The sequence below is a fragment of the Solanum tuberosum genome, unplaced genomic scaffold, assembly GCF_000226075.1.
Source record: "Solanum tuberosum cultivar DM 1-3 516 R44 unplaced genomic scaffold, SolTub_3.0 scf00141, whole genome shotgun sequence".
Classification (NCBI taxonomy): domain Eukaryota; kingdom Viridiplantae; phylum Streptophyta; class Magnoliopsida; order Solanales; family Solanaceae; genus Solanum; species Solanum tuberosum.
Window position 1 is genome coordinate 353,393 of NW_006239075.1, and position 14,072 is coordinate 367,464.

General features: G+C 34.7%; 2 protein-coding genes across 3 annotated transcripts in view; both read right to left on the reverse strand.

Annotated features, from left to right (window-relative positions):
* Positions 1 to 240: 240 nt before the first annotated feature.
* LOC102592591 (cationic amino acid transporter 1-like) lies at positions 241 to 2,126 on the reverse strand. Its single transcript, XM_006353013.1, has 2 exons — positions 1,226 to 2,126; positions 241 to 1,130 (listed from the first exon to the last, which is right to left on the reverse strand). The coding sequence occupies exons 1-2, from the start codon at positions 2,124 to 2,126 to the stop codon at positions 241 to 243; spliced, it is 1,791 nt and encodes a 596-aa protein (XP_006353075.1).
* Positions 2,127 to 3,876: 1,750 nt separating this feature from the next.
* The window catches only part of LOC102590895 (187-kDa microtubule-associated protein AIR9), a 30,496-nt gene continuing 20,300 nt past the window's right edge, over positions 3,877 to 14,072 (reverse strand). For both annotated transcript variants that reach the window (XM_006352927.2, XM_015311148.1), the window contains exons 31-38: positions 12,409 to 12,547; positions 11,784 to 11,965; positions 10,471 to 10,626; positions 8,020 to 8,151; positions 6,962 to 7,020; positions 6,049 to 6,081; positions 5,825 to 5,956; positions 3,877 to 4,293 (exon numbers count right to left, since the gene is read on the reverse strand). In XM_006352927.2, coding sequence (XP_006352989.1) covers positions 4,117 to 4,293; positions 5,825 to 5,956; positions 6,049 to 6,081; positions 6,962 to 7,020; positions 8,020 to 8,151; positions 10,471 to 10,626; positions 11,784 to 11,965; positions 12,409 to 12,547 — 1,010 coding nt within the window. In that variant the 3' untranslated portion in view covers positions 3,877 to 4,116. The remainder of the gene's footprint in view (positions 4,294 to 5,824; positions 5,957 to 6,048; positions 6,082 to 6,961; positions 7,021 to 8,019; positions 8,152 to 10,470; positions 10,627 to 11,783; positions 11,966 to 12,408; positions 12,548 to 14,072) is intronic.

The following is a 14,072-nucleotide window of genomic DNA, read 5'->3' on the forward strand; positions in this document are numbered from 1 at the left end:
TGTTTGAATGTAAGCTATACTCCACAAGGAGTCAAGCGGGTGCACTATGGCCTTTCCTATTGAATCCCTTAAAATAAATGGGACATTTATTGGTAACTTGAAATAAATGGCAAGTAACCTTGTCCTAACTTGATAAAGTTAACAATTAAACTAAAAGGTTAGAAAACTAAGTTAATATTTCACACAGCCATAAATACTTGCAAAATCAACCTACTACTATCTTCTATTCCTAATTATAAGCTACTCATTGGCATTTGTCCTTGCAATGGCTTCAATGTCAGTAGTATTTGTACCTTTGCTCTCAATTTCCTTGGCTCCATCATAGGTAGCATGCAATCCTACAAGCAAGTAGTAAATGAGCAAAATCGCGGTGCAAACTGAAAATCTCACGAATGATGCACCATCAATCGAGCCCATGATGAACACATTAATAGCTATACTAGCAGATGGAAGCCATGGCATCAATGGTGTTCCCCACACCTTAGGCTTTCGCGCTTCCTTGAGTGTTAAATTTAACCCCAACGTGGTGAAAAACCAGACTCCAGCGCAAATTATGCACCCTAACCAAGTGTGCTCGCTGATTGCCCAGAAAACACCCGATCCAATTGAGGACAAAATGATCAAAACCAAGAACATGATGAGTTTGTTCCTATCCTTGTCCGGTGTTTCCCCTGACACGTAGTAACGTCTCACTAGAAGTGCTAGGGGAACCAGTGAGTACACGAACAACGTGGCAATTGAAACGAGGTTTGCCAATATGTCAAGACTTGTGAAGAAGGCTATTATGCAATTCGCGACAGTCATTACAACTGTAGCAGTGACAGGGGTCCCTGTCTTTTCATTGATTACAGAAAGAAATGGAGGGGCCATATGAGTTCTTGCAATGTGCGTAAAATACCTAGCTTGAGCAATAACATTGGCCAGCAAAACTGTTGTCATCCCTTTCAATGCCCCAAATGCAACTATGTACTTTGCCCAATTCATCCCTACAGCTTGAAAGGCAATGGTAAAAGGGGCATTAACATCCACTTGATTAAAAGGTTGCATAAGGCACAACGTTGCGGCTAGAAGGCAATATGTTATGATCACCACCACCATAGAACCTATTAGTCCCACAGGAATATCCCTACCTGCAGTAGCGAAGCAAGGAATTTTGTTAAGGGTGTTCACGATATATATATGTATGAGTATAGAACTTTCAGTATTTCCGGCTCGATCTGGTTACCTGGATTCTTGATCTCTTCCCCTAGAGTTGTGATACCATCAAATCCAACATAAGCAAAGAAGAGCATAGCTGATGCTTTCAGGACGCCACGGGCACCATAAGGTGCAAAGGGTGAAAAGTTAGCCAAATTAGCCTGAGTTAGGCCAACAACAAGTACAAAAACCATGACAGCAACATGTAGTATGGTCAAAATGGAGTTGAATCGCGAGGACCCTTTCATGCTGATGCAAGCACATGCACAAATGAGCAGTGAGACAACAACTGCTACAGGATCTAAGTGGTTGTAACCCTCAGCAAGACTCGAGACATTGATACGGAAATCATCAGGCTTGTGGTTACATAGAGTCGCGAAATAGGAAGTCCAGGATCGCGCTACGCTAGCACCAACCACAATGTACTCAAACAGAATGTTCCCTGCAGCAATGAAAGCGACGAAATCACCAAGTTCCACTCTCAGATACGCAAATGATCCACCAGCAACAGGGAGTTCAACTGAGAATTCTGTATAGCACAACACTGAAAGCAAAGCAGAGATGCCTGATATAGCATAAGACAGTAAAACAGCAGGGCCAGCTAAGCTTTTAGTAGCTTCACCAGTTAGTACAAAAACACCAGCACCCATAACTGCACCAATACCAAGCCAAATCAAATCAAACCAGTTCAACGACTTCTTCATCTGATGCTGGCTGCAATCGCGTATTTCATGGAGCTCTGATTGGTCCGAAGAACGAGACAATACGCGGTTTTTAAGCCTTGTTTTTGTCTCACGTAATGCCTGAGCATAACTTCCCCAGCTCGTAAACGATTCCTCTGGCAAAAAATCATTTTTGCTGCATCCACAGCCCCTCTTCGTCAGAGTACTATGCCTTTGATCAACATTTTCGTTATTGCTATTAATCATTTTCTCCTGCAAATTATGAATAAAACTAATGTCTTAATCAAAATTAGTTTGCTTTATAGGATTTGTTATCTGACCACTTAAGTACCAATATTTCCTTTGAATATCATATCAAACTTAATTCTATAAACAGAGGTATTGGGTTCGAGACGTGTCTACATCTCCCGAGTCTTTAAGCTTTAATTTTTGTAAAAAGGAATAACTTATTGAGCGATCACATAGATTTTTTTCAATACGTGCCACCTCCCACTTGCGAGAGGTACGGCTAAACAAATAAAAAGAATCACCTAGTGTTTTTTTGTCTCCGCAGTGGATCACATAGATGTTTAATTGATAAATAATCAACTCTCCACTTACAATGTATACAACAACCTACACATGCAATGTTGAGGATACTTAAGACCTATTTATCAATATATTTCAGAATTCACTGATAAATCAAACTGATTAATAATACATTCAAACAAGATAAATTTATGAAGAAAAGAAAAGATGATTGACAAAACCTGGATTCAATATGGTGTTCGTCTAATCTTCCTCAGGTTGTTAAAACCCTATGTATTAAGGATATTTGATTTTATCTATTTATAGCACTATGATTTTGTAAAAATAAAAGTTTGTTCCTCAACCAAAAAAAGAAATTATTAATGAATTGGTAGAGTTTAACTTTGTTAGGTATCATTCTTTAGTGAGAAATTATCATTTGTTTTTTTACTAACCCAAATTAAAAAATTTCCCTTTATTAAACTTCTTATCTAATACCAACTCTTTTAGAAAAAAAAAAATCTTCCAAGGATACGTACGTATGTTTTTTCTTAATTATTAGAATTAATCAAGATTGTGTGTTTAATTATTATACTTGAATATAACTTGCTTGAAGTGCTCTTGCTTCTATATCCTAAAATCTTAAGTACTAGAATTTAACTTCTATTTCCTTTATAGTAATACGAAGAATAAATCTACAAATTTTGAAAGTTGAAACCTTAATTAAATGTGTAATACGTTGAAGTCTGAACTGATTTTTATCACTTAATCATGGTTAAATGTTACTCCCTCCATCTCATATTAACTAATCACTTTCCTTTTATACACATTAAAAAATCATAAATAAGATAATTTTACTAATCTACTCCTTAAAAAGCTTGTTAAGAATTTTACAAACAAATATGAACGCTTTCAAAAAGTATTGCTACTTCTGTCCACTTTTAATTGTCATGTTGCGCTTTTCAAAAATCAATTTGACTAATTTTCAAAGTTAAATTAGATTACATTAATTCGATATTTTAAACAAAAAATTTAGATATTCAAAAACTATACGAAAAGTACTAGAAATTACATTTTTTTGCATATCAATATGATGAAAAAATAGGTCTTGAAATGTTAATCATAGTTTGTATAATTTGACTCTAAAAAAAGAAAACCATGACAAATAAAAGTGGACAAAGAGAGTAATTGCAAGAGTAATATATGAAAAAATTAATTAATATTTTCTTGATTTAGTAAGGTGGACAAATATTTTTAGTAAGATAATCAACTAATATGGGACGAAGGGTGTATATACTGTCACTTTAATATGTGACTTATAATTAAACGTTACGATTCACAGAGTGCAATAAACTTTCCTGTAATACCTAGTAAAGTTTCCCATAATCACATTGTCATGTATTGTACATTGCACACAAAACGCATCTTGCTAGAAATGCTGAAGTTGAACGTTCAATATAAAGAAATGACACTAAATATTTTTGTGAAATATCAAACACAAATCGGTGTTTCTTTGTATTTTCATGCACAAGGGTATGTCGTATTTACATAGACAATACCAAGCTAACTTACATAGGCACAATAAGAAACAAATGGAAGAAGCAAAATGCATAGCCAGATGAAACTCAATACCACACCAGAAAACAGAAACAAAAACCAACACCAAACTACTGGAGTTAGAGACAGAAAAAGACCAACTAATGTACAAAACAAGGAACATGATATGACGCTAGGTCTCTATCTTGAGAAGGGAATTGAGTGAGGTGCTGTTAAACCTCTGTGCAAGACCTCGGATGACAAGGACGACAATATCACGGAGGTGCCGAGTCTGTACCAGCAAATCCACTTCACTCTCACTGTCCACCACAATCCTCAGCCGGTGTTGATCATTTCGGAACAGCTCCACCTGTACAATGGCATGGATGAAGAGTTAATCTTAAACTCCGACCATTATGCCTTAAATTTCATAGAACAACCTATTTGAGTACATTCTAGATTGGAAACAAACTTTACTGTAATTTATTGAACTAGCATATGGACCTTTTACTTCCTTTTTTTGGTACTGGGGGTCTTACGACCATCTTTTGCGCATCATGAATTATTCTACTAGTCACCAGCACAGGTGTCAGATAACTTGTACACTACTCAAGACTCGAGCAGATGTGAAGAAACAACCTAGTGCTTTTCATCTCTACTGGAATTTGAACTTTACTCTTTAAGGTTTGCACCCACTACAGTGACCTAACTAGGTCATACTCTTGAGTGCTATCTGAACACCTTTACCACTGAATCACTTATAGAACATAATCTTTCTAATGAGAACAGCATATATCTAAGGTTTTCTGAATGAAAGATGTGAGCCTCTTCAACAGTGATGTTAGTGCCCAATTAGATAAATCCAGGCTATGCTCATCAGTTCTCTGATTTTTTTATAGGAGAACCATGCAACATCAGTTACATACATAAGACTCTCATAAAATACTATGGATAACATCTGATAGAGTAATTGTTTTATGGCGAAAAGTTTAAAAAAAAAAAAAAAAAAAAAAAAAACCTTCTACAAGTGCATGTGTTCTCAATCCATTAGGGTTCAATAGCAGCTTGCTGCCAGAGGAAACGTTCAGGAAAACCCAGAGGCACCTCGAACATTCTAGATCTGCCCAAGCCTGTAAAATTACACTGCCCGCGGACTAACAGGCAGACTGATTTTACCACTCTAGTATGGATATTTAGGACACCATAATAGGGTACTACGCCATGCTCATGAATCAAGTAACCACAAGTCTGAATGAGCAATAGTGAAGGTATAGCATCCAAGAGAATATCCTAGTGCGGTTTAGTTAGTTTGTAGTGTCTTGCCACGCCAACGTTGTATGAGAACATATATCAACAAAAAATTGTTTTCCCACACTCCAAAATCATCTCTACTAGCTCCCTTCTTCACATAATCATACCATGCTTATGCTCAAGCCATATTTTGAGTTAAGTCTGAGCCTAGCATCTCTAAAGAGGATAGTAGGGCTAGGTAACATATGTGATTCTCGAACAATTCTACTATCATGAAAAAGTGGTAGAGAAATGGGTTGAGGAAGCTGTTGAGATAAAAATATTAAGAGGCTAATTGTAACTAGTTCAATAGAAGCTTCTACTACTTAACAGTTTGTTACAAGTCAAAAGCTTATAGTTATAGTTAGCTTGTTGAGATCAAGAGAAGTCGGTTAGTGAAAATGTAATTAGTATATATACTAGGCTCATATCTCTTTGTAAATACAAGTTGTTACTCAAATTTTAATTAAGTCATCTTCTTCCTCTATCTTCTTCTTCTACATTTTCTTTATTGTTTCATCAATTTACTAATTTCAGTAAATACCTTCGGAGGCATATGTCCAAACATATATTTCAAACAGAAATCGGGAGTCAGATATAGATTTACTTACGTGGAATGGAGGGGCATATGTTCCTCGAACCTCAGTTGTGGGAAAAGAAGTCTTAGAACCAGGCTTCACCACCTTTACCCTCTTTTTGTTGACTTCCAGAATTCTTCTTTCAAGATTCCCCATACCTGGAACCTGCAAAGTTGTAACTATAATTAGTTTATCCCTCATCTTTCTTACATATGATTTGGAAACTGAAATTGAAAAATGAACTAAAAGACACTAACTTTCTTTGTAGATTGATCCTTGTCACACAAGGCCTGCATTAATGACATCAAGTAATTTATGTTAACACACTGAAAATAACAGCACACGCCATACGGGGAAATAATATCATGCTAGGGCTGGGAGAAGATGTAAACAGGAATAAAATACTGAATAAGTAAATATATATATATTGCTGCAAACATAAACAACTGATGATGAGATGTGATACCAAACTAATTTAAATTCCAGAGATGCAGCCTAATGCAAGATGTGAGCCAATCTTATTTGAATTCAAAAGGTGCTAAAACAAACAGACAGCGAGATTGTATTTCTCCAGAGCCTCTCCACTTCAATGCCTTACTGAAAAACTAGATACGCTCAAGCAATTACAAATTTTTCATCAGATAATATCATTGCTTTGGACAATCTACAGCATATTTGATTAGGGAACTTGAATCCCTTTGCTCACAAGCAGATGTTTGAATTTTGATGGTTACATTCATCTTTAGCAACTTAAACATCCTTTAATGACCTTATACAGGCTTTATCACAACCCCCGCCCTACTTTTATCATTTTCCCTTGTGATTTTTGTTTTATGTTAGAGAGCAGAGATATATTTCACAATACCAATTTTAGAATACAAGCTTGACATGCACTGTTAAATAATTAATTTTACCCTATCTAAAGGCTGAAGCTACTCCCAAGGAGACATTCATTTACTTTTATAGAATGATTAATACCTATTTTAAGACTTTTAACTATAGTGTGATAGCTAGTGAACCACAAACAACTTTCATTAAATTAAATCCCAAACTTTCAAACGATTCGTATGGATTTATGTTAAAACAAGGTGTTGTAGGGAAGTTCAAAAGGTGAAAAAGGAGTCATCACACACAACAAGATCTGGGAAATTATTTCAAGAGATGTAACACCTCAAACTTTACGGAACCAGTCTCAAGCTTCTGCTTTACTTCTTTAAGAACATCAGGCTCTGCAATGAGGAAAAGAAAAGGAGAATAAAGACAAACATGAACAGTTGAATAAGAAGAAACAAAGACACCAATGTGAAAGAAAAAATATCTCAGTATCAAGCTTTACACGCATAATAACCAACTGTTAGCAATCTACCTTACATACATATGTAGAGGTAGCCCAAAATCATTAAGAAAATAACGAAAAGAGCAAACAAATGATTTCATTTTCCGTTGAAATATTTTTCTTCCCTCCATTGTTCTATAGGTTTTGATTTTACCAATGTCCACCCAGACACTGGAGTTAAACTTGATGAGAATGATCAAGGTTATATTGGTAATACTGCCAATTTAGAAACTTAAACTGCAAGAATGAATGGTGGACTGCTTAATATCAAGATGGCTTCTATGGAACAAAAAGTGAACGGAAGAGTCAGTATAGTGATTTACATGCTAATACACCAAAGTGTCCGAAGATTCACTTATCCAGGACTGGAGCAACAATACCAAATAGACATTTGATGAATTTTTTTCACTTCTTGGAGAACTTAGTGGATCCTTATAAAGTCAAAGTTGCTTGTATACCATGTAATCCTACCTGTTTTACCAATAATATTTCTTACACCTAAAGTACATGTTCAATATGTGTCAACAGAACAAAGAGAATCTGCCAGATCTCATGTACTTCAATGGGAGAAGAGTATTTGATTAACAAGCTTGCACAGGTTCAGCAAGAAAAATGTTACTTATGTGATTGGAAAAGTCAAGTATTTACAGCTATCACCCATCATCATAAACTTATGCTAATTAGAATTATATTCAAGACACAAAAATAGATGGAAAGATACAGGAATGATAACTACACTCGTAAAAGACAAAGAAACTGATGTTACCTTTATCAACAAAAAAAGCCAAAGAAACTAAAATCAGCTAATAAAAGAATTCCTTATAAAATTAACAATCAATAAAAAATAACTCATCGTAAAATTACTGTATGAATGTTCTTCACGATTATTTACCAATTGCAATTGGATCTGTAGAAGCAGAAACAGGATGCCCCTCAACTCCGTCTTCTCTTACTGGTGTATATATCACAACCAGCCTATAGCCCACGTCATCAACATTAGCTTCATACATTCTTCCTGTCTCCCCTGCAACAAAACCATCTTTTAGAAAGTTCCTATCAATTTTTCATGGTGCTATGCATAGATGAGATTTCCAAATATAAAGGACAAAATATATAAATGTTCAAGAACTGGTTCACCCATTATTTGGTTTTGAAACAACAGTTTCCTACACCAAAGGTTTAATCGCTTGAAAGGCGACAAGGTAATAGTCGAATAGATTGGTAGTTTGAATCTTGTCTAATAGATATGAGCTATTTTCTTGTTACCCTCTCCAATAGATAGATAGTTTGAATCTTTGAATCTTGTCTAATAGATATGAGCTATTTTCTTGTTACCCTCTTCTGATGCTTACTTTCTCAGTAAACTCTGCCGCAAGTGAAACAGATGCAGTGGACCTCGTAAATAATACAGCGAAGTACTAAATTAAATATAATTTGTTATCAACCCCCTTCAATGCTTTTCTTGTTCTTATTGGGTGATCAATGGGGATTTATACTTGGAAACAAACAGATATAAAAGATGAACCTCCATCGAATACCTTAAGGGGTCGTTTGGTACAAAGATCAATAATGCAGGGATTAGTAATGCATGGATTGGTAATGCATGGATTAGTAATGCAGGGATTATTTTTATCAAGTGTTTGGTTCATTGCTTCTCACCTAGTTTTGTGTGCGGTTTAAAGCTCTACAAAAATAATTCTTTCCAATTATACCCTTGAGTTATTATGGGGATTTTCTATTTCATGTAGTTGGGTCAAGGTAGATAATTGAAGGACAATATTATTTTTTATAGCATTTTAACTAGCTAGGAGAATAAAAAATTTATTGCCATGTTAACTATTTTCTCACTTAAATTATTTGAGGGTAAATAATTGTCATCTTAATAAATTGGTGTTAATATCTCAAAAGGTCACACAACTATAATAATTTATAGAGAAAATTTATTAAACTTTGTTTTGTATCAATAAATTAAAAAAAAACACTCTTTATCATAAAATAAAATAAAAATAGCAAAATAAATTAAACTATTTTTATACTCGAGATGTTTTTTTTTAAAATTATTTTGAAAATTGATTAGATTCTTATGGAGGAAACGATCATCATCGTATAAAATTAAATTATTTGGTCAAATTTGAATTATTTTTATTTTTATTTTTTTTAGTGTAATAGTTTCTTAACTAATATATAAAACTATTACCTGAAAGAAAAATTCATTTGAAGTAAGTAGAAACTCAATTTTAATGCATTGTTTAACTTGTATTTCTGATCTCTTTCATGAGTGGATTTCCATGATTTCTACGGATGCTACTTGGTCACCAGGTCCAAGTTGTGTAAATGAAGATAATAATCTATCTTTAGGCAATACAAACATATATATATGCTCTTGTGTTTAGATTACTTGTGTATAATGTTTCAATGGACTTTCGTTAAGAGGCAATATTTGACTTATGAATTGTTCTTAAATTCATACATCAACATTAGCATATTAGTCGGATTAAAATATTTTATATTAATAATAAATAGATTAAATAACTCACATTTTAGCAACAAAATTTTTTGTCTAAATAATAAAATTCGTAAGCTAATTTATTTAAATAAATTTATTAGTATAAATATAAAACATAAAATCAAGAAAATAAACAAAATGATTAAAAGGATTTGAGGGTTATTTTTGTCTTTACCTAGATTAGTCCCATGGTATTAGATCTCATGTATTACTAATACCACCAAATGGAAGGTATTAGTTATACACCCTATAATACCATGTAGGGTGTATAACTAATCCAAGGATTAGTAATACATAGACCCAAAATTCCTACCAAACATAGTACTAAATAATACCACACATAATACTTGGACTATTTCTCCTAATACTCCCTACGACCCCTAAGAGTTATAAAAAGTTCAAATTTACAGAGCTCCAGCAAGATGTATAGCATTGGGAAGGTGTAAAATTTTAGTTCCCTTAACACTTCAGATCATAGTAAGGATCAGAGGAACCTTGCTGTCGAAGCATTAAATATTTGCATCTGAACAACTTGCTTCTCCCTTTACTCTTAAGACAGCAAAACTTTTTCTTTTTATTATTTCTGTTTGGACACAACTGAGTGGAAAGAAGACATGTTGTAAAACATCCTGCACCAAGGAAAATCTCCTTGTTCACACACTATCTATCATGAGAATCAGACAGTTTCAGCGACACTAATCATTTTTTTTAATGAAGTAGGGTTTTGTATAGCTGGCATCAACCAAATGCAAAGTTATAAAAGATATGTTAGCTCCTACAACAGTAATGGAAATGAGCTAAGAAACCAAAATCAGATGGAACATTTTTTTAGCATACCAGGAATGGAGATGAGGTCAGGACTTCCAACCATAGATCTAAGCCACTGAATTTTACTTTTGCCCTCCTTTCCGCCACTATAAACGCCACGAACAGCATACAGATTGGTGTGAAAACCTCTACCTTCAATGTCCAGCTTATCCATCCGAGGGATACCTGAGAAGAAGCAGATTCATAAATAAACTTCTATAAATAGAATTATATAAAACTTTTAAAATTACCCAACAGAACACATGATTGATATGCCAGCGAACAAGTTAGGTTATTCAATTTGTCAAAAGAAATATAAGAATTATTTCAAGATATATTAAAGCTAAGACGTCAACAAGGAAGAATATCCTTGGTCTGCAGAGGGGAGGGAAACACATACAAGGATGAGCCGGTCACAAGGGGGGAAGTATCAAGTAGAGGACAACAGCAAATTTAATGTTGGCCCGATTAGGCTAAATTTTACTTATCCAGAAATATATGAGTAAAAGGAATGAAAGAAATTCAATGAGCTAAAACTAAGTTGGAAGTATCTGCCTGGCAATAATCAAAAAGACTCCAGCAGCCAGCAGCACGAAAGATAGTATTCAATATTCATAATGGCATACAAGAAAGCTGCAAAAGAATTACTAAAATGGCATGTCAATTTTAGGCTCTGCCTTAGGCATTAACAAATTTCCTCTAACAGAGTGAAACAAATAAGAAATCAATCATAAGTTGCTGATATTTTAGGAGGACTTTCCCAGGCATATTGAACTAACTGTGAGAAGCACACAAGCCTTGTAGGAAATGGAATGCTGGCAAGAAATGTAACCAATCCAAAATCGAACAGTATGCTTGGCTTACACAAAAGGGAGGAGAAGGGTAAAAGGTAGACCAACTCATTGATTTCCTTACATCCGTTGGATAAAGCATGGATCATTTACGTTTTGGTTGTTTGGAGTGGGAAGGAAGTTAAAGAAAAGGATGTACTTCCTCCTTTTTGTCTAAATCATAAGGGAATGAAAAGCATGACCTTCCACTTTTACTTGCCCACTTTTCCTCTTCTCAAACTAACCAAAGACAATACATGGTGACAGTGAGTGACTGCACTTTTTTGACCATACACCTGATACAAACACTGACCACAACCAAATTTTAAAATAAAAGAAAGAAACAAAGGAAACCCAAAATACAATCTGCTACAAATTCATGTCAAGAGAGGAATGTCAGTTCGGGACACTCCACACACGGCAACAATCAGGTATGTTTTACCCATCTCAGAATTATGGTTATCTTTAAGTATATACAAGTGGAAACAAGATTAGAATTTAGAGCTACAAGACCTGGTGAAACTGAAGGAGTTTCAGCATATACTGGATCACTTGACCTTCCAAAAACATCAGACACGATGCATTCACATCTAAGAGAGCGACCTATGTCCTCAAATCGTAACCTGTATGAGCAAGAACGTTGTGATGGTAATGGCTCAAAGGACTTATTATTTCCTGTTTCAGTCGAAATGAACCTGCAGCAGCCAATAAAATATCAGAAGCTTCTCAATATACTCTACAATAGAACCTCCAGAAGCAATGCAGTCTTCGGATTATGCTAGATGATTCAATTGCAGTTTGCAATCTTGGATGCAGTAAATTATACATAAGAGTCAAGAAGTAAATCATATCAAGATAACACCAACTATATGTGCTTCCATATATCCAGATATTTAACCAACTAACCCAAAATTATTTCCAGAGATCCAGATATAGAACCAATATCATTCATGAAATACGAGCAGTTTTTGGTTCCTTTTTCTCCGAATATAGGAAAAGTAGCAAGTGTGGCAAGAGAAATCATCTCTATATTATCACTGTCTAACTTGACATGAAATAATATCTAGTAAAGAATAATCAGCCATTAAGGAAAAACAGTTGATTCCCAGCATATCAAATGATGAAAACAGAGAAGTACCAAGTATATTTGATATCCTTCCTATACTTTGCCCATACACGCTCTTGAATTTCACTCTTTGGAATAATTTCAACAGCAGTTAGTATGTCTCCTTCAACAGCCTTCCCAGTAAGAGCCAGCGTCTCAATTCTTGGAATATCTGTGGACATAGCGTAACTGTCAGAAAATGACCTTGGTAAACTTTTCACAATTATTGAAAAGGACAGTGTTCTAGATAGTGAATGGAAAAATTCTAAATGAAGAATGCTCTACAGAGAAGCAAAACCACTAAGGAATATTTGCTGAGCTGAACATTTGACAGATAATCAAAAGGTTGGACTGTTGGAATTGTAGTAGAAGATTGAAAAACTCTTCTTTTCTGTTAGATTGTCCCACGTTGATTGAGGGAACTGTTGTTGTCTCCTTATATGGTATTCGCGATACTCACCTCATTGTATTCACAATTGTCTGCGATGAGTTTTTATATTTTTTTCAAAACAATAAATATGACTTACTTTTATAGAGCTAGACTTTGCAAGTAAATAGATTTTTCGCTTTACTGCTCTAGCCTTTAGACATCCTCACTTGGTGACTAGTGTGCCTTTGTGTTTGTAAAAGGGAAAAAGAAAAAGGAAAGGAAAAACCAGATTTCATCACTCTGGTGAAATAAGGGGGGAAAAAGGAGAGGCAAAAAGAAATATATAAGTAAAGGAAGAGAAGAATCAGCCATGAATGAAGAAAAGGGCTAAAAGAAGATCTAACCATAAAAAAAGTTCATCAAACAAGAGTGGTACCCTGAATGCAGAGGTAGTTGCACCTCCTACTTCTGTCTGTTAACCACTGCACCATTTGTCGATTGAAGATCATGGGTGCTCACTAATTTAGATATCCATCTTTTCACTAATTACCTAGTTACCTATAATAAAATCTAAAGTTTAAATTGGAAAATGTGAGTTCTTGGGCACCTAATGGTAACCACGTGGGTTCACCACCACTGAGAAGAGACTTGATTAACCAACAATGTACAAGAGGGATACTCAGAGGAGTTTTAGTCTACATACAATATGATAGATAAATTTTCTATGTTGTCTAATAACATAGCAAATACTCTATACTTGAATAGTGAATATCCAAACATATCCTATAGAGTTTAGACTACAATAATATTTTATTTTATTTTGAGAATGGTAAAGTTGTATTCATCAGCAATGAGGGTATGCTGGCAACCAAACAAAAAAAAACATTCAAAGGCCAAGTAGTCATGATTACAAAGAGCCTATGAAATCTACTAACTGATCTACTTCATATATACCCTCTTCTTTACACCAAAAATATAGAGTATTAATGCAGTTTTCTTTAACTTTCTGCATTGGGTTAGTAATATTCTTAAAGCACCTATTGTTTCTTTCCTTCCAAATTGACCACCATATGCAAGATGGAACTAGATTCCACCATTTTTTCTGTGTTTTACTCCCCCCTCTTCTCATCCAACAGTTTAGTAGGTCAGCAGTATGCTCAGGCACCACCCAAGGATCTTGAATAATGCTTTGGAGCATATACCATATCTGGGAAGTCACTCTACAATGAAGGAACAAATGATTGTTTGTTTCCTCCTTCTCATGGCAAAAGAAGCACCTAGAAACAATCTGAAATCCTCTTTTTTTCAGTCTCTCCTGAGTCAGACA